This window comes from Oryza brachyantha, chromosome 3, assembly GCF_000231095.2.
Source record: "Oryza brachyantha chromosome 3, ObraRS2, whole genome shotgun sequence".
Lineage (NCBI taxonomy): Eukaryota > Viridiplantae > Streptophyta > Magnoliopsida > Poales > Poaceae > Oryza > Oryza brachyantha.
This window is the reverse complement of record NC_023165.2, coordinates 28,189,911-28,215,437: the sequence shown is the minus strand read 5'-3', so window position 1 is coordinate 28,215,437 and position 25,527 is coordinate 28,189,911. Positions and strand designations below refer to the sequence as shown.

The following is a 25,527-nucleotide window of genomic DNA, read 5'->3' as shown; positions in this document are numbered from 1 at the left end:
ATATTATTATTATTATTATTATTTGCTTATATTATCTCTTATTTGTTACATTATATTTGTTACTGATCTGTGAGCCTAGTGATCCCACACTCCTCTGATCTTCCGGAACCCTCGTATAATGTTACTGATTCTTCACTTCTTACTTCCAAACACTTGTATAATAATGTTTAGCACATAAATAGACAATTGTATTGTATCCTCTGCTTGCATAAACTACTGGTCGGTGTTTGTGATCAGTGGACGGCAATATGCTATTTCACGCGCCACAGTAGTGATTATTACTGTTGAGTTAATCCAACAGCTCGTGTTTAGTTAATTCGACATGAAGCCGGACGCAAGCTTGTGATACACATCTAGAGTAGGAAATAAACCCTTGTTTTCAAATACCCATTTATTCCTTATTTGTGTGTACATACCACATTCCATGTAATAGCAGTATAAATCATGATATGGGTTTTAATTATGTGTACGGAAGCATATATAATTCTCACAGCATATTTCTTTTTTTTAATCTCATTAGTTATCACCTCTTGCATGCCACGAAACATCAACATACACGTTGTAGTATATGTGCTAATAGATTTAACTGTTGGTAATTGTAGGTTTTGACAAGTACTCTCTCCATGTTTAGACGTGTTTGACTTTTAGATTTACGTTTAACCATTTGTTTTATTCAAAAATTTATTTTAAATATGTAAAATTATAAGTTATACTTAAAGTTTCTATAATAATAAATTAAATTATAACAAAATAATTAATAGTTATATAATTTTGAGTAAGACGAACAGTAAAATTTAAACATAAAAATCAACGATATCATATAAAAAATATAAAAGGAGTATAATGCAGTGAGCTAGTTAATCGAGATATCTGGCGTGTCCAGATTAAAACGCAAATTAATTAACATCAGCGATTAGTCAGTCTGCACGATCATCACTTCCACTTTCTCCCGAACATTTTCTTGTTCTTCCCATGCTTAAACTTGCCGTGCTTGAACTTTCCTTGCTTGAATTTGCCACGGTGGCCGCCGTACATGCCGTGCCCGCCGCCGGGCCGTGCGCCGTGAGCTCCCAGCGCCGCAGCCGCCATCGCGGCGCCTCCGGCGAGCAGCGCTCCGAAGCCTCCTGCGCCTGCACCATGCCCGCCTCCTAACATGCCACCACCTGAACAAATTGGAATTTGGAAATAGGGAAATTTTAATCCCACATGCTTTTGCCTCATTCACCATTCACCATGTACAGGATTGACATGTAGGAGATTCCAAAGAGGACTTGCCTTGAGGGGGAGCTTGCATTGGTGGGCCATGACCATGACCCGGGTAACCGGCTGGCGGGTAGCCTGGTTGATGTGGATACCCTGACGGAGGATATGCTCCTGGAGGGTACCCACCACCTTGTGATGGAGGGTAACCGCTCGGTGGATATTGTCCACCAGGGTAACCACCGGATGGCGGATATTGTGGTAGTGCACTAGAATAGTCAACGGTAGACAGATATTGCCTTGGTGGTGCACTAGGATATCCACCGGAGGAAGGATATTGTCCCGATGGTCCACCAGGATATCCTTGTGTCGGAGGATATGCACCAGGATAACCAGGGTATCCCGATGGATTAGGGTAACCTCCTGGATACATGGGGAACCCTTTATCAGCATTTGAAGAGCCATGATTGTTATTTCCACCTCCCATATTTGCCATCTTTGGTAGTTTGCTAAAATAAAGGGAAATCAAAGATTATACACATATTACTTTTGTTCTATATTATAAGATAGTTTTGGTTACTTTGTAATAAATTTAGACACATGTATAAAACATCTTATAATATGAAATGAAAAGGGTATAAGATTACAACAAGTTACCTGGATATCTTAGGTGATCATAAACTTGTCGAGAAGGTGGCACCAACAATGACCTAACTAAGACCTGCAAAGAGTTTGGACAGAATTCACAATGGCCAATGGCAGCTTCTCCTCTCATGCCATGGACTTGTATAAATATGTCCAAAGGGTTGTGGACGTTGGAGAAAGCTTACCGATAAAACCAAATGGCCATGAGCTGCTATGTTTAGAGGTGCTAGCTATTTCTTGGTGTGGTTGTACACGAAGATAGGAGTGAACAAAGGCTTCCCCCTTCCTTACCCCGCAACCTGCGGTGCCTTTCATGGTCATTTGGGCATGCGGCAAAAGTATTCGGATGAAATGCCCTAGTTAGAGCATCCCCAACAGCTAATCTATCACATCCTCTATCTTGAAAATAGAGAATGAAGACTACAAATTGAGCTCCAACAAAACGGCTATCCTATCATCTATTTTTAGATATCATCCATATTAGAAGAGAGAATCTTTATATTTGGATGATCTCTCTCCATCCTCCAAATAGATACAGAGGATGTTATATATGGATGATCTAGTGAAGTACATAAAGATATGAAGGATAAAACTAGTTTAGATGATCATCCAAATGAATATATGGATAACTAAATTTAGATAAGCTGTTGGGATGATCTAACGTGCTCTGCTGATGCCATCGAATTCATCACCACGTGTGTGATGGCCTCTGCCCCTTAAGGTGGATGATGGTCTCTGACATATTGCTTATTACGTGAGTCACTGTTTGTACCACAAGACTATCCACATCAGATTCCGTTGTAGTCTAGCTGGTTAGGATACTCGGCTCTCACCCGAGAGACCCGGGTTCGAGTCCCGGCAACGGAACTATTTTTTTTCAGGAGTATTAAAAAAAAATCACATTTTTTTCCTGTGCACAGTAGTTGAAAAATGCAATGGACAGGCTACAACTCATAGGACTAGGATGCATACAGTCACAATTCACAAATGTATATCATCAGTGCACAGTTTTGAGCTCCCAGTTTTTACCAGGGTTACTCCACAGAGCGATAATTTATGCAAAAGAAAGGAAGAAACTAGTGAGCAAACACAGTCGATAAGCATCAGAGGCTCTTCCTACTTAAGGTTCAGCGGATATAGGATAGGTCCAGATAGCCTAGGATAGTACAGCTAGCCATGCTTTGAGAGGATGCTCTCTGCGACGCTACGAGCAATGGGATGATAAAACTCATGCGCCTCCGAGAAGATCCTGTGGGCAAGCATCTTCTCCTCCCCGGAGCATCGAGCCAGCGAGCTGTAGAGCGGGCGAAGGTACTTCATCCTCCCCACTTGCTTCAAGCATTTCTCGACCTCGTTGAAGTAGCATCTGCAGCCAGTGGGGATTGCGAGCTGGAGAAACGCAACTTTCACCTCGTAGTCACGACTTTCAGATAGCTTGTACCGCTCATCAAGTGCAGTAACCTGGACAGAGACAACAAATGACACTGGAAGCAGTTAATTTAAAGTTAAACATAAGTTATAGAGAATGCCTTACACGCCAAGCTCTGATCCACAGTATGCTATGTAGCAACAAAAATGACAAATAATTACCACCAAAAGTGTTGATTGAAAACTACAAATGATCAACTGATTGTCCTGAACAAGTAGTAGGGAACTCCCAATCATAAACACCTTAGGGTTTTCTTTCAACATCTAGCTAGTAGACAGCTTTCAGCTTTAGTTTGTACTGATTACAAGCCTCAAATCAAATGACAGCCCATCTTTCAATTGTAGATGCTCATTCAGGAAAAGCAGCTTTGCGCTACTAATTATTATTGATTATTCAGTCCAATGATGATTTCCAGTATGTTGCCATCTCTTCTGACAAGGCACATAGGTTATCCTGTGACTGAAATGTTGGTTGCATGCATATAAAGTTGTAAATGAAATACTGGGCTGTATCTGCAGAGGGGAGAATGTCCAAATCCCAAACAACCGGTAAACCATCCTTACTTCTGCAGTGTAAAAGAGCACAGTATTTTTTTTTCCATGTAGGATTCCCCAACCCACATTCTACAATGGCCACAAGGCAAGTGCCACCACATCCATCTACTGTCCCCCTCCCCACAAGTGATGTTTGTGGTAAATACTGATTGACAATGTGGCAAATACGTATAATCCATTTCAAATCAAAGTAATATGTAGAATCTGGTTCTAAGCCCACTCATAAGTGGAGTGCAATACACTTATAACTATGAATATACAATTTAGCCACTCTTTGCCCTGCAATTTATACCTGATTCTTGGTCCAGTTACCTGGGTAAACAAAAAGCCCAATGTTTTTTTTTCTGGACAGTGACTCAAAAGGCATGTTTAGGGGAATCCATAATTTGACAATGGATTTGGTCTTAGGCCAACTGCAACTAACCAAACAGATCATGCAACATAACTCTGTAGTGGTAGAATTCTTTAGTTTTGAACTAAGATCGATTTACTGTACATAGACTGATCAATTAAACATGGATGATGTGTCTGTAGAAGTTATGCTTGATTCAATTGGCCTGGCCCTCTTACGTAACGCTAAGCAAGCGAGATAATAATGTAAAGAAACAAAATCACAACATCATGTAAAGGCGCTCCTTTATTTATGAACACATGGAAGCAGAAAATCCATGCATTTAAACTGATCGAAAAAGTTGATGCAACATTCTGCTATTCTTGAGATTCGGCGATTGTGGATAAATAGCAAATTGCAACCCTTCATACTACATCACAGATGCTGAACTAAACCATCACAGGGAACAGAGAAAAGTCCTATTTACAAGTATACAAGGCAGGTAAACAAATCAATTTCAGCTTAGCCATTCTAAAAAAAAACTTAAAATCAATACTAACAGGTGGATGTACACAAATATGAAACAACTAAACAATTATAGACTGGAGATATGAACAAGGTGTGAGAAACTCAAAATAGACAAAAATTCAAACCTGTGAAGCTTCAACATCTGTGGGTAAGTTTTCCAAGTAAAGTTCCCATTCCTGTCCACTCCAGTCTGCTACCTCATCTTCACTTGGAAGTTTTCCAGACTTGAACTCTGCAGCTAGAGAACAGATCTTTTTATAAATAGCTGAATCCGGTTCCATGGCATCTGGAGGGATACCTGTTCCCTTGACCCACAGCTGAAGGTCAATTTGGTTTTCTATTCCAGGTACATTAGTTTTCAGGAACTCAAGGAATGTCTCTGTATCTATCGACTTGAACTTAAAGGTGGCAATGTAATTCTTCAGGAATTCATCAAATGCAGGTCGACCAATCTAATAGGGGAAAAAGTGTAAAACATTACAATAAGTCGTATTGATAAAAGAACTTGCAAAACATTTGAAACATATAGTCGCAGTTTTACACCCACCTGACGCTCAATCCGCCAAAGGAACTGGAAGCCTTTCTCGTAAGGAACTTCTGAATACACATCATCAGGGTCAATCCCTGCCATACTTGGCTTCAGCTTGGTAAACTCCATGTTATCTTTAAACCTCTCCATCATTCTGTTCAAACCCCGCCATCCAATGCCCATGTTTAAGGCTGCCCGCTCCTCCCCATGCACCACCTCAACAATCCTCCTCTCAGCATATGTTGTGAAACCCTGTGTACGGAAACAATAGTATGGAGTATACATGAGTTTTAGTAGAATGTGTGCACCTCATTTTATAACGGTTGGGACAAAGAGGATATTACAGAAAGACTGTTATCAGAATAAATTCCAACCAAGAGCTAGATTGTCCCTTTACCTAATGGGCATTTTGTACTAATCCATGAAACCTTGAACATGTAATTGTACCCAGGGTAGATGCACAGGTTAATAGGTAGCATCCACAGCGTTCGCTCCAAAACATGTGGTCTACCCTATTGATAAATTGGCATATGAATGCAAAGTATGTAGGCAGAGTTTCAAATTTCACCAGCTTTAAGAATCATCTAAGTACAAAAATGCACATTTGGTTGATAGCTAGAACAAATAGAGGGTTCATCATTCACCTCATTTAGCCAAAAGTCTTCATTGGTCTTGTTAGTGATCAGATTGCCGGTCCAGCTATGCGCGAGCTCATGCGCCACCACCTGCGCCCCTGCAGCATCCCCCTTGATCACTGTGGGCGTGAGGAACACCATTCTAGGGTTCTCCATGCCACCGTAGGGGAAACTGGGGGGCAACACCAGCAGATCAAACCTCTCCCACTCATACGGCCCAAACAGCGACTCCCCAACCTTGACCATCTCCTCGACACCGGCGAACTCCCTCGCCGCCTCATCCAGAACCTTGTCCCCTCCCTCAGCATACACCCGCGTCCTCGGACCGAGGTCCCTGAACCCGATCCCACCGGCGGCAAACGCGAAGAGGTAGGGCGGCACGGACTGCTCCATCTCGAACTCCTCCACGATTCGTCCAGGCGCGCACCACAGCGCGTCGTCGCAGGCGCCGCGGTGGTCCGAGGGCAGGGGGTCCCGGCGGGAGACGTGGCGCGCGGCGGCGACCGCGGAGAGCTGGGTGGGGACGTTGAGCAGCAGCGAGAAGGTAATTCGCGCGGCGGGGGTGTCGTGGCAGGGGAAGACGGACCGCGCGTGGATGGACTGGCACTGCGAGAAGACGAACGGCTGCGAGGAGGCCGTCTGCGGCGGGGAGAGCCACTGCAGCGCGGACGCCGAGGGGGAGGTCGAGAAGGTGAGGAGGAAGGAGGTGGTGTCGGGGGGGAGCGAGAGGGTGAGCGCGGAGCCGAGGACGGGGTCGGCGGCGTCGGCGAGCGAGAACGGGACGGGAGCCGGCGGGTCGGAGGTGGTGGAGGCGGAGTGGACGGTGAGGGCGCGGGTGTCGAGGAGGAGGTCGCCGGAGTGCGGCGCGGAGAGGGTGAGGAGCGCGGAGGCGTGGATGGTGGAGGCGGCGAAGTCGAGGTAGAACGCGAGGGCCGCCTTGGCGGTGACCGGGTGGTCGCCGTCGGTGAAGGAGTGGGGATCCACCGGCGCCATGGCTACTACTGCTGCTGCTGCTACGGCGGAGGAGATCGGAACGGAGGGCGAGGGGGGTTTGGTCGAGTGCGAGCGAGTCGGGGGGGGGTTTGGGTTTCGGTTTGGTTTGGTCGAATCGAGCAGGAGGCGACGAAGCCTCGCCTTGGAAGCAAGCAACGCAGCGCCTTTTTCGGGGCTTAAATTATCCAAATTGGAAGAAACAACTCACATGGTTAGCTTTTTGTTTGGCGATTACATGCTTAACTTTAATGATATTTTCAATAGTTTATTTAAATTTGGTTATCCATATCTTTATTTGGATAATTATCTAAAACAGTTTTATCATTTATATCTTTTGTACTCTAATAGATCATTCATATATGACTTCCTCTATATCTCTTTGGAGGATGGAGAGAACATCTAAATATAGAGTTTCTCTCTTCTAATATAAATTAGATATTCTGTTGAAGTTCTATTTTTATCCTTTATTCTCCATTTTAAGATAGAGGATATGATAGAAGAGTTGTTAGGGATGTTCTTACTAGAGAATATAATTTGATAGTACGTTATGTATTTAAATATCTAGGTGGTTTATTTATTATATTATAATAAATCATATTACTTATATATTCATATATTTTTTTGAGTTTTAAATAACATGAGTAGTCCAACGTATATTTAAGTTAACAGTGTCGAACATACCAAAACATATATGAATATGAATTAGTGTGTCTTATTCTTAGGAGACGAGTTCTCTTTTTTTTATGAGCTAATCAAATTGCTTTATCCAAGTATCCAACCCTAGAACAGAAGATGCTCTCCTTTTTGAGTTCAATTCAAATTGATCTATATTATCACTTTCTTAGGAGATGCTTTGCTTTTGCCCTTCAGTTGTTTAAGGAAAAAAAAATAGGCCATTAGGAGGTCATCTTCAGCTTCAAGTAGCCCCGAGCGTTACCTTCCAAAAAATAATTGTTCATGCCCACATTTAACTATCTGTGGCTTTTATATAACAACTAGTCTCTAAAACCATTAAGTGAAGAATATTTATTATTTATTGCTTTTACCTGCGTGACATGGCTTATATGATAGTCAGCTTAAACCGTGTAGATAAAATATCTAATTTTAGCTACCCTGTGAACCCCACGAGTCTGTCAATCTCTCCATCCACTCATCTTCAACCTCGTGATGTCAATCCCGCGGAGCAACCCAGCGGCTATTTGGATCCAGTAACTTTTTTTAATCATTTATCACATTAAATGTTTGATATTAATTAGGAGTATTAAATAAACTGATAACAAAACTAATTGCATAAATAAAGACTATTTTATTAGACAAATTTTTTAAGCCTAATTAATCCACGATTAGTAAATATTTACTATAGCATCGCATTCGCTAATTATGAACTAAGTAACTAATTAGGCTCAATAGATTCGTCTTGCGAAATAGTCCAAAGTATGAGGTGGGTTTTATTAATAGTCTATATTTAATACTTCTAATTAGTGTCAAATATTCGATGTGACCTAACACTTAAAAAAAAGTCAAGGGTAACCGAACATGCACTAAGCTGTCGCTTGTGCTCTAGTAGGATTACCTCCAAAGACAAAGAATAGCTACGTGGTGTGAAAGTTGATGCCATGGACTAAGAGCAAATTCAACAGTATAGTCAACTATTGGCTCTAAATCGTCTGTAGTCAATTTAATAGCCAATTCGTATAATAGTTACCTTCAAAACATATACTATTACGTCCCACCCGTCATACACACTGCATCTTAAAGTCCGTGCTACATGATAGTCCACTGGTCTTCTCTCATCTCTTATCTAATTAAAATATATTTATAGCCAGCTTATAACCCGCTGCTGTACCTGCTCTGCTAAGCCATCTCGCTCGTAAAATTGGTCAAGGGAGTGCCCGTTCAGTAATCATGGAACTATATCACTCCACTGTAGAGGTTGGCCAAGATAAGTAGTCGACGTGCCTATAAGCTCAGCCCCTTTACCCTATTTCTCTTTGAAAAGAACATGGGCTGTTTACGTTTGCACTTAGACAGTGCAGTTTATTTATTGGTTTTTATACGTATGTTTCTTAAACTATTATATATTTATTTTTAAAAAAAATTATATATAAGTTGATAATCTTATATTTATAAAATAGATTTTTAATTTATAGGAGTTAATTCTATTATTTATACTAGGAAATAGTTATAAAAATCGAATAATTATTCCTCTTACGGCTGCCCCTAAACATTCTTAGTCCGCGTTCGGTGGGTAGGAGTAAGTTAACTTATTCCTGGTACGAAAAACGTAGTAATAGATTAATATATAATTAATTAATTATTAAAAATATAAAATAGATTAATATGATTTTTTAAAATAACTTTTCTGTAGAACTTTTTTTAAGAAAAATATACCGTTAGTTGCTTGAGAAATATGTGCGAAAAAACGAGAGAGATAAATTAACCTGGGGGCAAAGACGCGGCCTTATTGGGATCAACTCATCGTTCTCAGCAACGGCCATTAAACGACGCGAGTGGCCACGCGGCGGTAGCGGGCGGCACCCGGCGCGAGCATGCGACGGGGCCGGGCCGACGGTGGAGCGGCTGAGGCGCACGCTGGAGCGCATCGCGTCGCAATCGTAGGCGCAACGTGGAGAAGACGGGGAGCTGCTCGTGCGGGTCTGGATGACCGGCAGGTGCTGACGACGTGCGGGCAGCCATTCTGGCTAGACCGCCGAAACCATCGCCTCGCCAGCTACCGCTCGGTGTCGATGAAGCATCAGTTCTCCGCCGACGAGAGCGCGCGCGCCGAGCCGCCGACTTGGTGCTCCCCGGCCGGGTCTTCATCGGATCGGCCGCGTCCCCGAGTGGACGCCGGACGTCCGCTACTTCTCCAACGAGGAGTACCCCCGCTGTCCCCCGGGTCCAAGTCCAACACGCCCAGTACTTCGACATCCGCGGGAGCATAGCGCTGCCGGTGTTCCAGCCGCGGAGCCGGACCTACCTACCTTGGCGTCGTCGAGCTCGTCATGACCACACGGAAGATCAACTACAGTACAGAGATCGAGAACAACTGTAGTGCTCTCAAGGTAGATTCCGCAATACTACTCTTTCTGCTTCATTTGATTCTCCATTAGGAAGAAGAGAGAGGAGAGAAAGGAAGAGAGAAGAGGAAGGGAGAGAGGGGGAGAGAAAATAAAAAATCTATCATGTGAAGCCACCGGACGCCACGTCAGTAAAACTGGTCAAAAAAAAATACGTCAATACGGCCGATGAACCTTTTTTTGAACGTATTATGTGAGTTTAGAGATATACATTTCTGGCATTGCAAATAAGGAACGAAAAACAAACTCGCATTTAACTTTAGAGACTTCTAGTGGATTTTTTTCTTCATGTGCCAAATTTCTGACACAGAATGGTGGTGGGCTTCCCTAACAGGCCCGTTTTGACCTTCTTTCTAGGACAGGGGCCAAGCCCAACTCAAGCTAGAAAAGTAGGGACGAGCTTAAATTAGTAGTGTGCTCGAGAGGCCCATGGCCCATGGCCTGTCTGTGCCTGGCCTATGAACAGTTTGTAGGCCTGTGCCTCAACTGTTCCCAAAATCAGACTAGTTAGTTGATGCTCTCGATAAATTGTTCATCGGTTAAAAGCATCTCCAATGCTTCATATAAGCCACATTAACGAAGTCATACATGGGTCTCCTACTTTAACAAATTTTAATGCGCATGTCTATGATTTAGCAAATATTAGTGTGTTGATTGCCATGAAAACAAAAATAGCAAGGAGAAATGGCAAGACTATTATCATTATAATTATGCTAAATTAAAAATATAACATCTGACCCACATGTCAGTGACTCATACATGTCACACGTGTCAGTGATATATCAATGTATATCTTTAGCTTTGCAAAATTATATCAACAGATTTGCAAATTTTCCAAAAAAAAATATATCCGTAGGACAAATGAAATAAAGAATTATGCATGCCTTTTATAGATGGGAATACTAATTAATATTTGTTGGTGGTTAGATAAAGTATATTTAAGGAATAAAACTTACTATTAATTTACAGTCAACAATAATATATCTATCCTAAAATGTAAGGACTTTGGAGAATACCATCCACCAAATGGAGTAAAAGCGAACATAATTTTAGAACAAATTGAGGCAGCCAGCTATACATAGTATTTTTTTATTAATTAGATCTATGTCATTACAAATATACCAATTTAGAAAAATAATATTACAATTCATCTAATTATAAACATACCATTACAATTTCACCTCTTTTATACACATGTCATTTTCTACTTCTGACGGGCTATTGGACCTATTTTCGTATAGCCCAAAATACCTTTTTTTTATCTCTTATTTCGACGAGGACACGGCACCGCCATTTCCGTCGCCGGCAGCGCCGCCATTGCCGCGCCTCGGCCGCCCTCGTCACCGTGTCGTCGCCGCGCCCCGACTTCCCTAAGCATCGCTCTGCGGCGGAGGCGGAGGCAGCGGCGTTCGTGGATGGCGGCGAGTCCGTGGAGGCGGCGGCATCCGTGGGGGGCGGCGGTGCGTCCGTGGATGGCGGCGGCGGCTTCCGTAGATGGAGGCGACGGCGAGGACGCTTTCATCGTCTTCCTCTCGCTCGTCGAGGACACGTTCCGGGCGGGCATAGGCAGCGACGAGCTCCAGATCCAGCCTTCGCGAGCTCAAGTTGCGGGCAAGCATCGTTTGACCACATGTTCTTCGTGAGCTCCAGCCTCCAGATCTGTGTTGATCGAGTTGGCTTCTGCAGCCTCACTGCCGGAGGTGTGCCGCCCATGTTCATCATCGATGGCGGCTGGCAGTCCGTCGACACCGACGCGAGGGGGTCGGGCCCACATATGTCAGTTAGTGAAGGTAGGGGTATTGTAGGCAATAAGAAGATACATTGGCCTGTACGTGGGTCCAGTTTTTTTGGTATACAATATGACATGTTTAAGATATGGCAAGAATTATAATGATATTTATATAAATATTAAAATTATAATAATATTTTTTTAAAACTGATATATTTATAATAGTATGAATCTAATTAACTTTTTAGGACTTTTTCTTAAGTAGTCGATCGTTAAGTAGGCCCCCACCCTCCTACTCCTATATACGAGGCCATCGATCCATCAAGCACGTTGGTCTCGAGGCTTGCACGCACGTCGTCCTCGGAATGAATAAGGGTGGCTCCACTCCGATACTGTAGTACCATCGATCCACGGCGCAGTAATCACCACCGAAATGACCTGTTGCTGATAAGAATATTTATAGCAGCGGAACATAGTACTCCCGTTGCTTCGTGCATCCTACCCTAAGCTGTGTTTAATTGCCAACTTTTTTTTGAACGTCGGACATTTGATCGGCCGTCGGAATGGGTTTTTAACACGAATGAAAAAACGAATTTCACGGCTAGTGTAGAAACCGCGAGACGAATGTTTTGAGTAATTAATCCATCATTAGCACATGTTTGTTACTGTAGCACTTATGGCTAATCATGGACTAATTAGGCTCAAAAGATTCGTCTTAAGATTTCTTCCATAACTGTGTAATTAGTTTTTTGGTTCATCTATATTTAATGCTTTATTTAGGTGTCTAAAAATTCGATGTGATGTTTTTGGAAAAAAAATTTGAGAACTAAACAAAGCCTAAGTTTATTTTTTAGATTTTTTATATAATGTTTGATTCGTTGTCTTATTTAAAAATTACGATTAATATTTTTATTATTATTATATGACAAAACATAAAAATTACTTTATGCGTGACTAATTTTTAAGTTTTTTTTATATTTTTAAATAATATAAATAATTAAATACTAGAGAAAAAATAAAGTCTTTTTTGAACGTACAAGACATTGCTTAGGCCATACTTAATGTAAGTTTTATGGATACGATTAACTAAAGTGATATGTTATCTAAAATATTTGAAACTAGGATAAAACACCCCTCTCTCAATGTATAGTTTTATATATTGTTGTTTTCTAGGTTACATGCAAGACAGAAGTTATCTAGGTAACAGTGCATAGAATGTTTCATCCACATAAAACTCATTTCATCTCTCTCTTCATTAATATTTCGCCATATTATTAAAAATATTTACATGATATCCTATTTATTGCTCATGAAACTCCCATTGAGATTGGGCTAAGTATTAATGTGACAAAGTAGGGTGACATGTAAGTATTTTTGATGATGTGATAAAGTATTAATGAAGAGAGAGATGAAATGAGTTTCATGGGAATAAAACCTTCTATGCACTGTTACATAGATAACTTGTGTCTTGCATGTAACCTAGAAAACAATAATAGATGAAACTATGTATTGAAAGATAGGTGTTTTATCCTAATTTTAAACTGTTTAGATGACATATCACTATAGATAATCGTGTATATAAAAGTTACTTTAAGGACCAGGAAAGTACTCCAGCTACATCTACTCGAATAAAGGAGTAGTACTACTGGATATCACACCCGGACAACGAACAAAATAATACTCCCTCCTCGCAAGACGTAAACGCTTCTAGAGCTGATCACAGAAATTGAGGTGGCCATTTGATTTTTTTTAGAAAAATTAAATGGTATATTTGTAAAATAATTAATAAAAAAATTATACATGTGTTTTTAGCGTTCTGTAAGCCGAGACTAAAAATAAACTACGATAAAAAATCTTAAAATCAACTTAAAATTTAACTTTAAAATTTAAATTTTTAGCTTTATAAACGAAAACACGAGGGTGCATGCAAGAATTAAGAAAGCATGAAAAAATAATTAGAGAAATATTATAATTTATTGACAAGAGTATGTAGTTGATAAAATTAAATGAAAAATAGTCATTGGTTGAAATGGTCAGTTATGTGAAAAAAAGTGTTTTATTTTGGATCAAAGGATACACAGTAGAAAATTAGAAACAAATTCATTTTGAGACCGAGCGAAACTCCCAGTGTAGTAGCCCCACAATCAACAGCTACCGTCAAAACCACATAACCACATGCAAGAACTGAAGAGCCTGCACATGCTGAGCCATGGAAAATCGCCGGGTTAGAAATACATACCAGGGTGCCAAAATGGAGAAAAGGCAGGAGATCCAGAGGAGCGGAGAAAACTGTAAAACATACGGAGGAAATGGAGGCAGCACGGAAGCAGCAACAAGCACAGGTAGTGCAGAACAGCATCTCAGTCAGGATGGGCAGGGCCATCCGCCCATGCAAAAACGTCGACACGGGAAAGGAAAGGAAGAGTCGTGGCCGACGAAAAGGGGAGGAGATCGGTCAAACGGATGGGCACGCGGTGCGGCGGGAGGGGGTAGGGGCCCCGTCGATCGACTGCAGTTGGAACAGCAGCCGTGAAAACCACCTTTACCCACCCACCCAGCAACAATCGACCAGCCGCGGGAAAGGTTGCCGGCCGGAGAGGCCTCAAGCTCGTGGGGACCTTTTTTAACCTTTTGCGCTAATTACAAAAGAGTTTAGGTCATCTGATTCAAAGGAATTTTAGAATATTTCAATCCTATAGGAATTTTTACTACAAAGCCTTTTAAATCAAAGGAATGAATCCTATGAAATTCCTATGGAATGCATCTTCCTATATAAGTTTTGGAGGAAATTTAACAAGAGGTTGAACCTCATGAAAAAAAAATCCTTTAAAGTCTATATCTCTCCTTAAATTCCTATGTTTTTTTGGGGTCTAATCAAACGGTCATTCCTACGTTTTCCTGTGTTTTGTAATCCTCTATTTTACACCCACGTTCCTGTTAGAATCCTATGTTTTTCCTATTCCTCTGTTTTTTCATTCCTGTGATTCAAAGGGCCTTTAATTTCTCTCGTAACACCGGTGAGAGAACAGTGATAGATTTATAGTCATTAGTTTGTAATAGTGACAAAAATTATATTTCGACAAGCCTCGTGAGTGTATTTGCAGCGCAAGGCTCTTAAGTTAGGTGGTCTCTGTCTGCCCCTCTGTCTAGCATGGCATTGCTAGCCACTCTGTCTGCCCCCTGTGCGGGCAGGATCTTGAGACATCAAACCACATTCTCCTTAATTATATGTTCGCTAGGCAGGTCTGGCACCATGTGCTTTCGCCGTCGAGCTGGACGTCACTCTCTCCCCGCAGTGGCGCTTGCCTTCAGGACTGGTGACCTTCGGCTAGAGTTTGCTTACCTCACCACCTGAGGTCCTGCTTTAACTCCTTAGTCATCCTCGTCTCATGGCAGTTGTGGAATGAGCAAAATCACAGGATTTTCGACTCGAGGTTGTATTCTGTCTTAGCAATGAAGGAGCTCGTGGTTTCATAAGGCCGACTCTGGTCAGCCGCCAGTGTCGCTATCTTTGGTGTTCTCTTAGGAGAGTAGGGGGGACTTGCCCCCTCCTCCCTCTTTTGGAGTTAAGTTTTTCTTAGTTACACGTCTAGTTTAGTTTTTTCTTTCTGTTTTTTGCTTTCTTGGGTCTCTGTATTAAGCTCGTCAGACCTCTAGACGTTGTGTACCAAAACTCTTTCCTGCTAATATATTGACGTGCAAGTCTGTTGCGCGTTCGAGAAAAAAGTTAGTGGTCTCAGATTCCACGCAAATCGATGAGGCTAGGGTTATAAAAATTCTAATATAGAGCACATACGCTTAGGGAAAAAATAAATCCACTAAAGAGAAAAATGAAAAAAAAACTCACTTAATAATATGTTATTTGATTTTCTTTATTATATTTTTGATATGTTACATTTATAATATTTAAATATAGTTTATAAGTTAGACCAACTAGAATCCAAGATACGCTACTCATTCGAAAAATTGTTCTCCCATAACGTAAGTGACCTCAACGCTAGCTTTAACCTTTTATTTTAGCCTCATTATTTTTTATTTTGGTCCTTATATCTTTTATTTTATATATTATCTATTTTTTACGCTATAAACCTAAAAACAAAGAAAACAATAAAAAAATAAAGCATATGATTGACCGTTTGATTGGACCACGGGAAAAACACATAAATTTGAGAAGAGATAAAGACTCGTGGATAAAATCCATGAGGTTATTAAATTTTCTACAAAACTTATATGGGAAGAGACATTCCATAGAAATTTCATAGGATTTCATATGTTTCATTCCTTTGATTTAAAGGGCTTTGTAAGAAAATTCCTATATGAATGAAATTCTCTAAAATTTCTTTATATCAAAGGGGACCTAAAGTTAAATTATAAGAGCAACTCCAACAGCTCTCCATGCTAACTCGCTATCTCTGGTTTTTGGTAAATTGTAAAAAAACTGTCTCCAACAGTTTATCATCTGGGTTTTTAAATTTTATCAATTTGACATATTCTTTCGTCTGCGCGTGTATATATATATATATATATATATATATATATATATATATATATATATGAGTCCTGATAAACCTACTAAGCTAAGTTTCTTTGGCGCCTCCGGCTGAAAAATTCACTTGCGACGAAAAGAGGAGTCCCGGTGTGGCCGAGTCGCCGTCCAATGGCCGAGCCGCCGCCGACCGGTGCCCCCGCCGCCGCCGCCTGCCGTCCCACCGCCGCCGAGGCCCGTTCCCGGCCACCGTCGGCCGCTCCGCCCCGGCAGCCGCTCACCCCGGTCGCCCGCTCGCCCGCGCGCCCCGGCGGCCGCTCTCCCGGTGCCCCAGTCGCATATGATTCAGCGTACTCCACCTCCTCCTCCATGGCTGCGCCCAGCTACCCTTCCCTCTCTCAAGAAGAAAAGAATTAACCGGGCAGGCCACCATGCGGTGCAAAAGAAAGCTCACTGCTCACTACAGTTATCCGGTGCAGCTAGCTAACAACAGCCTAACATGCATCTGGCTTTACTGATAGTGATGCCCTCATATGAAGACCAATACCGGAGGTATGGAGAGGAGAGTGGAGGGCTAGCTCGCTGGAGAGAGGCATGCATGCGTCGATGGAGCTGGAAGAGGAAGCAGCTGCTTGTATCTCCGATGTCAGAAATTAAGGGTGTATCCTCCTCCGGCGCTGTGGAGTATCGCCGTGTATCTATGCCTCCAGTCACCTGTCTCCTGGAGAAGAGATAGAGATAGAGAGAGAGAAAAAGAGGCTTATGGACGGCGGGCGAGCGGCCACCAGGGCACAACGCCGGGGAGTGGGCGAGCGGCCGCTGGCGCGCGACGGCGACGAGGAGATGACGGCCCGGCGTGCGGGACGCCGAGCGGCGGCGCGCGGGCACTGGACGGCGACGCCAGGATAGTGACAACAGAGACAGCAATCTGCGGTCTTTCTCGACTTCTAACCATTTTGATGACTTAATGAAATATCCTTAACTGGTAAAGATAAAATAATTTTTATTTTACTATATAATTTACAAACTTGCTAAAACATAAATTGGTTACCGTTAAAGTTGCTATTACAGTACGGAGTACGGTAGGAGCATTTGTGCTTAACCCTGAACACCACCACCAGTATCTGTCACTCGCACCAGTCACTCCTATGCACGGATCACCAAAAGAGCCGGATTGGGCAGCACACGGTACTCCAGTACGTACTGCAGCTGCTGGAGTAGGAGTGGAGTACGTCCCCAACGGATTGGACGCCCAACCCTTGCTATGGCTACGCGCCTCGGGGGTCGGGAGCGAGTAGTGCAGGAACAAGACAACCAACCCATGCATGCACGCGTAGCCGGAGCCCGGTCCCGGAGCAGTACGAGAGCGCGGAGAGAAAAGCCGGCCGGCCGGAGACGCCGGCCGGTGACACGCTGTGGTGCTCCAGTGCGACCCGATAAAAGCAGAGCTGAGAATGAAGCTACTAGCTGGAGCTGGCAGAGATGGCGAGGTCGTCGGCGCCCTGTGCCACTACCAGTCTCACTAGCCCTATAGGCCCAATACTAGGCCATTGCCAGCGACGACGATGCAACAGCACTCACCTAGCTTAGCCTACACAAGACGACGATGCCCGTAGAGCTTTCACTTCACTGTGCTGACTTAACTCTGACATCTACTGTAGTGCTGTGTTTTACATCCCCATCAATCGGAGCTCCCTTCTCCTTTCCACCCCGAAAACAACAATATCCGTCAGCTAGTTCCTTCTAAACAATTTATTTTTTAATTTCTGTTTTCAACTTTACCATCCGTCTTATTTAAAATTTCTATTTTTTTAAAAAAATAACACATAAAGTATTATTTATATTTTATCATCTAGTAACAATAAAAATACTAATTATAAAAAATTCAAATAAGACATTTTAGTCAAACATTATATCTAAAAATTAAAAAATAAATTTATTTCGGGATGAAGTAATACTTTATCTTTAGCCATCTTTTTTTAGCGTACCTAAACTTTTATTCTTGAATTATTATTATATTAATGTTTGATAAATTAAAAAATAAATACTTGATAGTTTTAAAAATATTACATTCATCCTAAAATATAATCATTTCTAAAGTTTTTATCATGTACCAAGTAGATGCCAAAAGATTCTTTTTTAGTTACTTCAGTGGCTATTTTTATTTGAATTAATTAGATCATCTTAACCATCTGATTAACTCTAAAATTATTAAAATGATTTAAATAATGAGAATAAGCACATAAATACTTATGGTACAAATTTTGAATCCTAAAAATACTTATACTTTTAGACGAAGGAGTAAAGAACATATGCATTATTTTTTTAAAAAAATGATATTTTGATCTTTATAAATTGATGTTAGTATGTCTTAAAGATAGGTCAAAAATAAAGTCTTTGAGAGACGAAGTGAGTAGTTGATGTCTCGGTCTCACCCGGAAAAACATGTCAGTCACACTAATTAGAATCCTCTACGTTAGTGCTACTATAGTAATGCTTAATGCCCACTGATACTGATATGTGACCCTCACTTACTCAATCACACACGTCTCACTGTATCATGAATCTGCACCTGTGACTGTTAGACTGTAGCTAGCTCCGGTCATGAATAAACACAAGCTCCATGCCCATGAAGAATTCATCCGTTCATGGCGCAAAATATGTAACAGTATTAACACGGGGAAGACAGAGAGATTAATGAGCTGGGGTGTGAATGCACCTGGCCCTCTCTCTGGCTGAATACTGCAGTAAGTTGCATGAACAATTAACGGCGTTTCACCGGCAAGGCGATCCGAGTCGCGAACGCCATGCACACACGTGAACCGTGATGGATCGGTCTGTGTCAGGCGGTTGGCGGGAAGTAGAAGGGGTGTTCCGGGAACGGCGGCTGCCGGCGGAGTGCGGTGGCGCCGGCGCCGGCAGAGAATCCTGATGATGCTGCAGCGTGGAGCAGTGGCAAGTGGGAGGGCCCCTGCATTTGCCAACCCTGTGTGGGGAATGGCAGGGGACCCAGCTCAGGCCTTCGCTCCACTGGCCTCTCCTGCAGTTCCATAGCAACAAACCAAGCATGAGTTTTCTCTCTTTGTACTGTGACCTTTATTTTTATCGAAGCATAGGATTCTTAATGCTACAATGCTTCTCCTGCGGTCGTAGCAGTGCATGTTCTATCTTAAACAAATATTTTTTTCGCATGAAACAGAAGACCCAATTGGCTGGTTGTTCGTTAAATTAAACTAATTATGCATGCGTGCAGAGCATCACAAGCCGGCAATATAAAGGACATTGATCACCTCAGCCCCTTGCAAGCTTTTACGGAGTATCTGGCTCTAGAGCATCTCCAGGGTTAAAAGCTGCACCAGGTGATCACTGTACTAATATGAATGTTGTATGAGTAGAGCTGTAAGGCTGACAGGTCTAGTTTTTCCTTCTTTTTCTTTTTGGAAAAAAACTAACAGAACAAATAATCACGAAATACTCCTACTTAGGTAATCTATCAGAACTCAAACGATAAACAATGACTCTTTATGTTTCAAAATATAGCAATCCTAGAGTTAAGTTTTTTTTCCCAAGATATTAGCAACTTTTCCACCTACCGACTTATCTCAACCAAGCTCAATCATCTCCCATCTGATCTCGCTGCTTATTGTTTTGAATAAAGCTATGACTTTGCATTCAATTGTCGTTCATCATACAACCTCGGCAATAATTGGGTGTAGCTTTTTTCAGCCAAATGCCACAATAAATATCATATTTAAAAAGCATCTCCTTTTCTTAATCCCTAAAAATTCCTAAAAGGTTATTATATTTGGAACGAAGGGAGCAGAAGCAAGTGGTTGAGGTACTACTAAAACCTACTCCCGATGTCTTCAAATAACTTCATTTTTCACGCATTGCACACATATAAGCGCGAAAATATTATAAACCCTCCACTTTATCAAATGATAATATAATTATCCTACAATTATCTGCTTTTAATGCATTTATTCACTACTTTCATAAACTCCGAGCAATAATTGTCCAAAGTGAAACTATTTGGGAACAAATAACATAAAGCAAAAATGGTCTTATTTTGAGGCACGGTTAGTATCTACCACCCCCATCTTTGCGCTACTGATTATGCTTATAAGTCAAAATTTAAATTTTTAACCTTAAATTTAGATTTGATTTTAAGTTTTTTTCACTAAAGTTTATTGTCCAGCCTGACTTTTAGATCGTTAAGAATATGTATATAAAAATTTTATTCACAAAAATAATTGTTTACAAATATGTTGTTCTGATTTTTCAATGAAAAAAACCAAACAATCACCCCCTATCTTTACAAATGTTGAGTTACGTATAAACATCTATACCCGAGGTATTATAAAGGTAAAAGGTAACCATCCTTGAAAAAAAAGCTTCAAGGTACCATAATTTTTAGTGTAAAAGTTTAATACCTTGAGATACCTTAATTTTACACTAAAATTTTTGATACCTCAAGGTACCTTTCAATGATGGTAGAAAAACCCAAAAAAGTAATGTCTAAAACTTGTTGTAAGATTCAGAGCTAGATGATTGTTCTTAAGGCAGCAAGCATTAACATGGAAGGTTTCACCATGCTACTATATGTCTCATTGTTGCTTCTTTAGTATTAGCATGCAATATATGTTCTGTAACGGTAATTTTAATTAAAAACACAGTAGAATTGGTAAGCAAGATGTGTTGATAATACCTGTAGGTTCGGGACGAAGCCAAGACAAGCAGATGGGTACAAACGTTGATGCTGAGAGGGCAGTGATGTGCTTTGGTGATGCACAGTCCACTGGGGAGACGAGCCCATTGGCTACAGCAAAACAAAAGTTGAAAAAAAAACTTAAGTATTAAATATAGGTTTTATAGAACTTGGATCGTTGCTTTCTCAATCCGATAGTGAACCAATAAGAGCAACAGTAGAGTCTATATAGGAGGTTAACGCTAGCCATTATGGATACGAGAAACCTAGCTGTTTACATTCTAATTTCCTTTTAAGCATGCATCAAGATATAAACTTGCAGAAATTTTCATAAAAAACAGGATTGAGATCTAATTAGTTTCTATATGCATTACCTGATGGACCATAGTATTTGAAGATTGAGGAGAATCACAAGTTAACTGGAGGCCAGTTATGGTGGCAACCCTTTTGGAGTCGCTCACATTAGGTTGCGAAATCCGCAAATCCAAATCAAGGACATCACTGTCAACAATTACTAAAGAAAAAACAGAGATAGTTGTAACAAATGATGTTTGGTATGCTTTGGCCGAAACGGAAAATTCGATGGTGAGACGGATTATAGTACCCTCATTTCCGGCGTCTGGTAAAGTATCCACATTATAGGCAGTAGGCTCGAAGTTGGTAACAGCTTCCCTCCCATTGAAGCGAATGGCTGCCCTGTCATATGCTCTACCAAATTCAACCAGACATGAACCAAAGTGAGCCAAAAGAAACTCAGAAACTGTAGTATGACTCGTCCTGTCGCTTCAAATTGAGAAGTGCAGTAGTACCTTGCAGCTTCAACTTCGGTGTCGAAGAGCCCAAGGTATATGTACCTGCACGAAAGCATCGTTTCTGAATTCTGAGACCACTTCGCAGCAGAAGCGTAGTACATGCCTAAACAGCCTACCTAGACTACTCTTGATGACAACACTGACTCTCTAGCTAAAACAGTACCTATGTTTTCTCCAATATTGGCTGCGATTGATGCATTGAGAATTGGAGATGTAGACCTCTCACCCGTATGATTTTAAGACACAACAACCAGAAACCACTTGTGCGATAGACTAGTGCTAGTAAGATTCAATTAGCTTTGACATATTAATTACCATCCTAACATGAACGTCTGTCTGAACTGTCAACCCAACCCCGTTTCCGAACTGAAGAATCCAAGGGCAAATGGAGGTAGAGCTTACTTCTTGCCGAGCAACTGACCCATGCGCGCCTCCCACCGGCCGCACTTGTGCAGCGTGACGCCGCGGAACTTGGAGCTCCCCCTCGCGAACCCCGTGCTCTGTCGCCGGAGTATGTGCACGAACTCCTCCTTGGTCCAATTCCTCATCTGCAGCAAGCACAGATCAGTTCACACACACAAGGACGAGCTAGCTACCATGTAATAGTATGACTAGTAGTAGATAGATCACCTGCTTCAGATCGTCCTCGTAGTCGCTCAAGTTGAAGTTGATGTCTGCATCGAGGCCCCGAAACTTAATCGCCGCTCGATCGTAAGCCCTGAACATGATTCAGACGATGCAATTTTAGACGGAATGATCGATCAATAACGCCAGGGTTAATTGAATTCAGGCGAGCGTAATTAATACATCACCTTGCTGCCGCTTGCGCCGTGTCGAAACCACCTGGTTGATCGATCAATTGCAGCAGTGTTAAGCTTCGGAATCAAATTAACGGCAGAGCTATGAAACTGACGAGTTTAATTTTGCTCACCTAGGTAGACTTGCTTCCCGCAATCCCTGCGGAGATTAGGATGAAGGAGCGAGTGATTAATGGCGGTAATTAGCGAAGCGGGTGTGGATTAGTTGCGAGAAGCGAGAGATGATTAATTAGTTGATTGATTACCAGATGTGTGACTCCCAGCGGCCGGTCCTCCTGTAGAAGGTGACGCCCCTGTACTGCGAGCTCCGCGACCTCGGCCCCCGCCGGGTCTTCTTCGCGACGACCGCCCTCTGCGCGAGTCCGGCGTCCTCCGCCGGGCGGCGCGGCTGCCACGCCGTGGTCAGTGGCGCCGGCGCTGGAGCGGGCAGCAGAGGAGGAGGAGGGAGGAGCTGCCGCGTCACGACCCCCGAAGCGACCGGCGCCGCCTTCCCGGAGCACTCGTCCTCGTCGGGGCTGCTCCCGAGGAAGTCGAACCGGAAGCCGCCTTCTACGACTCCGGCGTCCCCGGAGTTCAGCACCGACGAGCTCGACGTGCCGGACCGTTCCGGCGACGCCACATTGAGATCCAACACCATCTCCGATCGGGAGCCCACCAGAAGCGCAATCGACGCCTCCACCTCCCGCCCTTCGAGGCTTCGACTCACCACCACTCTCCTCGCCTCTGCTTCACCCGGCTAGCTAGCTCGATCGATCGGTCGACGTATACCGGTACACGGCGGCGCCCCGACTAACGAGTCACCACTATACCATCATCACACGACACTGGTGGCTTCGAGCAGTGGCGAGGTGGGAGTAGCAGCAACCGCTGGTGGTAGCCATGGGGGTAGGGATGAACAAGAAGAAGAGGAGGGCGACGAGGAGGAGGAGAGAGAGGTTGGGGAGGGAGCAGTGGGAGAAAAGGAAATAGAGATGAGACGTCGAAGTGGCGGAGAGTATCAGAGAGGTATAGTCGTTAAACTATTTCCGCACAGGGGAGCTTCGCTACGGCCACACACGGACGGGGCCGGGGACGCCTGCGCCGGTAGGGACGGCGGTGGATAACGTGTCGCGCGGCGACCGGATCGCCGGAGATGGACGGGGCAACTCCGCCTTGGGAGAGAGGAGACGAGACGAGACGAGAGAGAGCGGGTTTGGGTTTTCGCTTGGCCGCAGCCCCCCGCAGCGTGGGTTTTTCTAGGCGCTGTTAGTACTCGATAAAAGAAGTGTGCCCCAGTGGCTGGTTTTCTATGCGCTAATTAGGACACAATCACGCAACATGCGTGTTAGTTTACTAAAAGTCGATACAGTCTGACGTTAATTAGCATAATCTAAATGACAGTTGAGTTTTTTATGGAGTTTTATAACGTTGTACTCTATATCATTACTTTTACTTAGCTACATATGTCAGGTGAATTATATATAGAATGGAAAAAGCATAGATTATTATATGGTTGACCTATGACTCGTGCGATGATATTTTTATAAGTATGAGTGACATGACATATTAATCATGAGAGGTAAAAGGTGGCACGTAGAAGATTCTATGAGTTTTTAAAGCTTTGAATATATTACTGTATAATAGTTATATAATAGTTAGTAAACCAATTGTGGGTGGATATAAAAAATAAAAATATACTAGACAATAACTTCGTCTATGGTATCATTCGATAGTATATATGCCAACCATTAACGTCACATATTACCAGGATATGCAAAACATATTAAGGATGATTGTTTAGGTGTTTCGTAGAAAAACCAAGCGGCATATTTATAAACAGAAAATAAATTGTCAATAAAAAATTATATATGCATTCTTAGCGATATAATGAATAAATTTTAATAAAAACTCCTAAATTTAAGTTTTAAAATTTGGTTTATAATTATAAACATATATGAAAAGAGGGGGATTGTTTAGTACCGACTCTATATTCGACGTGTAATGTTTCACGTGTGATAGTATCTCCGCCTTAATACTAACTCTGTCCCATAATAACTTTATTTTTCGTTTTTCCGTGTTCAACGTTTGACCATTTGTTTTATTTGAAAATTTTGTGTAAAAATAAAAAAATTAGTCACGTATAAAGTACTATTCATATTTTATCATTCAGTAATAATAAAAAATTAATCATAAAAAAATTTTAAATAAAATAAATGATCAAACATTAAACACGAAAAAACGAAAAATGAAGTAGCCGTACTAGATAAACAGTAAATATCTATACTGTGGAACGGGTTTTCTTTGTCGACATTCAACAGTTGGCAGAGAACAACCGTACCCTCTTGTTGAGTTTTTTTAGCCATATGATGGCAGCGCAGCCAGCACGCTCCAGACCGTGCACGCTGGATTTGACAGCCACAATCACACGAATCAACAGCGCCGGAAAAGGGCACCCCACCGGTCGGTCGGTTCGACGTTAGGCTACGTTACACCACTGGCCAATCAGCAACGAACCATATGCATGCACCCACCCTGGCGTGCACCCAGGCAATTCCCACCACTTCTCTTTTTCACGGCACCACCACCACGCCATAATGGCAGGCAGCATCAAAACTCCTGTGCCCCATTTTTTAACGCTGGAGGCACGAACCGCCGTACACCCCCGGGCTCACTGCAGGCCGGAGCCGCCGGCGCCGCGCAGGCAAGTGTACCCGTCACGTCACGCACGGGGGGCCGACCGCGAGAGTGGACTTGCCGCCCCGCGCCCGTGGCGTGCTATTTCCTGCGTCCCCGCAGCCGCTTCGCTGGCAGCGCCGCGCCGCGTCGTGCAGTCGCCGAGCGCGGCGCGTGACGAAGACCTCTCCGCGGCGCACGCACGCACGCCGCCTCGCGGTTGGGTTTTCGTGTCACCGCGGCCGCGCGAACGGAAGGAAAGCACGCGTGCTTGGCGTTGGCGACGGCGAAAGCTACGGCTAAACTCGTAACAGATCGACTGATGTGCGTGCGTGCGTGGGTACGGATCGGCTAAGTCGTGCGCCATGCCGCGTTGATCATGTACCGAAACACGTTAG

The 25,527-nt window shown here is 42.7% G+C and overlaps 3 protein-coding genes and 1 non-coding gene across 5 annotated transcripts; 1 reads left to right on the top strand and 3 right to left on the bottom strand.

Annotated features, from left to right (window-relative positions):
- Positions 1-793: 793 nt before the first annotated feature.
- LOC102709066 (glycine-rich protein A3-like) lies at positions 794-2,004 on the bottom strand. 2 transcript variants are annotated; one of them, XM_015835083.1, is made up of 3 exons: positions 1,858-2,004; positions 1,276-1,623; positions 794-1,163 (listed from the first exon to the last, which is right to left on the bottom strand). In XM_015835083.1, exons 1-3 carry the CDS (start codon positions 1,973-1,975, stop codon positions 934-936), a joined length of 696 nt encoding a protein of 231 aa, XP_015690569.1. In that variant the 5' UTR covers positions 1,976-2,004; the 3' UTR covers positions 794-933. The 2 variants fall into 2 exon arrangements, with proteins under 2 accessions (XP_015690569.1, XP_015690570.1); XM_015835084.1 differs by having other exon boundaries at positions 1,276-1,709; positions 1,858-1,949.
- Positions 2,005-2,639: 635 nt separating this feature from the next.
- Positions 2,640-2,712, top strand: TRNAE-CUC. The gene has a single exon. It is a non-coding gene; the product is annotated as a tRNA-Glu (tRNA).
- An 84-nt stretch (positions 2,713-2,796) lies between these two features.
- On the bottom strand, positions 2,797-6,963 carry LOC102708784 (leucine aminopeptidase). Its single transcript, XM_006650736.1, has 4 exons — positions 5,861-6,963; positions 5,235-5,468; positions 4,813-5,139; positions 2,797-3,306 (listed from the first exon to the last, which is right to left on the bottom strand). The coding sequence occupies exons 1-4, from the start codon at positions 6,842-6,844 to the stop codon at positions 3,016-3,018; spliced, it is 1,836 nt and encodes a 611-aa protein (XP_006650799.1). The 5' UTR covers positions 6,845-6,963; the 3' UTR covers positions 2,797-3,015.
- Positions 6,964-18,744: 11,781 nt separating this feature from the next.
- Positions 18,745-23,675, bottom strand: LOC102708508 (APETALA2-like protein 2). Its single transcript, XM_006650735.3, has 10 exons — positions 22,723-23,675; positions 22,591-22,616; positions 22,472-22,502; positions 22,290-22,377; positions 22,062-22,207; positions 21,657-21,701; positions 21,452-21,555; positions 21,222-21,361; positions 20,848-20,958; positions 18,745-19,179 (listed from the first exon to the last, which is right to left on the bottom strand). Exons 1-10 carry the CDS (start codon positions 23,112-23,114, stop codon positions 18,982-18,984), a joined length of 1,281 nt encoding a protein of 426 aa, XP_006650798.2. The 5' UTR covers positions 23,115-23,675; the 3' UTR covers positions 18,745-18,981.
- Between the last annotated feature and the right edge of the window lie 1,852 nt (positions 23,676-25,527).

Coding starts and splice junctions, on each gene's coding strand:
- LOC102709066 (XM_015835083.1), bottom strand. CDS start 1,975: ATGAGAGGAGAAGCTGCCATTGGCCATTGTGAATTCTGTCCAAACTCT. Junction 1,624..1,857: donor TGATCACCTAAGATATCCAG/GTAACTTGTTGT, acceptor CCATGTATCCAG/GAGGTTACCCTAATCCATCG. Junction 1,164..1,275: donor AATGCAAGCTCCCCCTCAAG/GCAAGTCCTCTT, acceptor CAATTTGTTCAG/GTGGTGGCATGTTAGGAGGC.
- LOC102708784 (XM_006650736.1), bottom strand. CDS start 6,844: ATGGCGCCGGTGGATCCCCACTCCTTCACCGACGGCGACCACCCGGTC. Junction 5,469..5,860: donor AAGACTTTTGGCTAAATGAG/GTGAATGATGAA, acceptor TTCCGTACACAG/GGTTTCACAACATATGCTGA. Junction 5,140..5,234: donor TTTGGCGGATTGAGCGTCAG/GTGGGTGTAAAA, acceptor TTCCCCTATTAG/ATTGGTCGACCTGCATTTGA.
- LOC102708508 (XM_006650735.3), bottom strand. CDS start 23,114: ATGGTGTTGGATCTCAATGTGGCGTCGCCGGAACGGTCCGGCACGTCG. Junction 22,617..22,722: donor CGCTGGGAGTCACACATCTG/GTAATCAATCAA, acceptor TAATCTCCGCAG/GGATTGCGGGAAGCAAGTCT. Junction 22,503..22,590: donor CGGGAAGCAAGTCTACCTAG/GTGAGCAAAATT, acceptor TCGATCAACCAG/GTGGTTTCGACACGGCGCAA.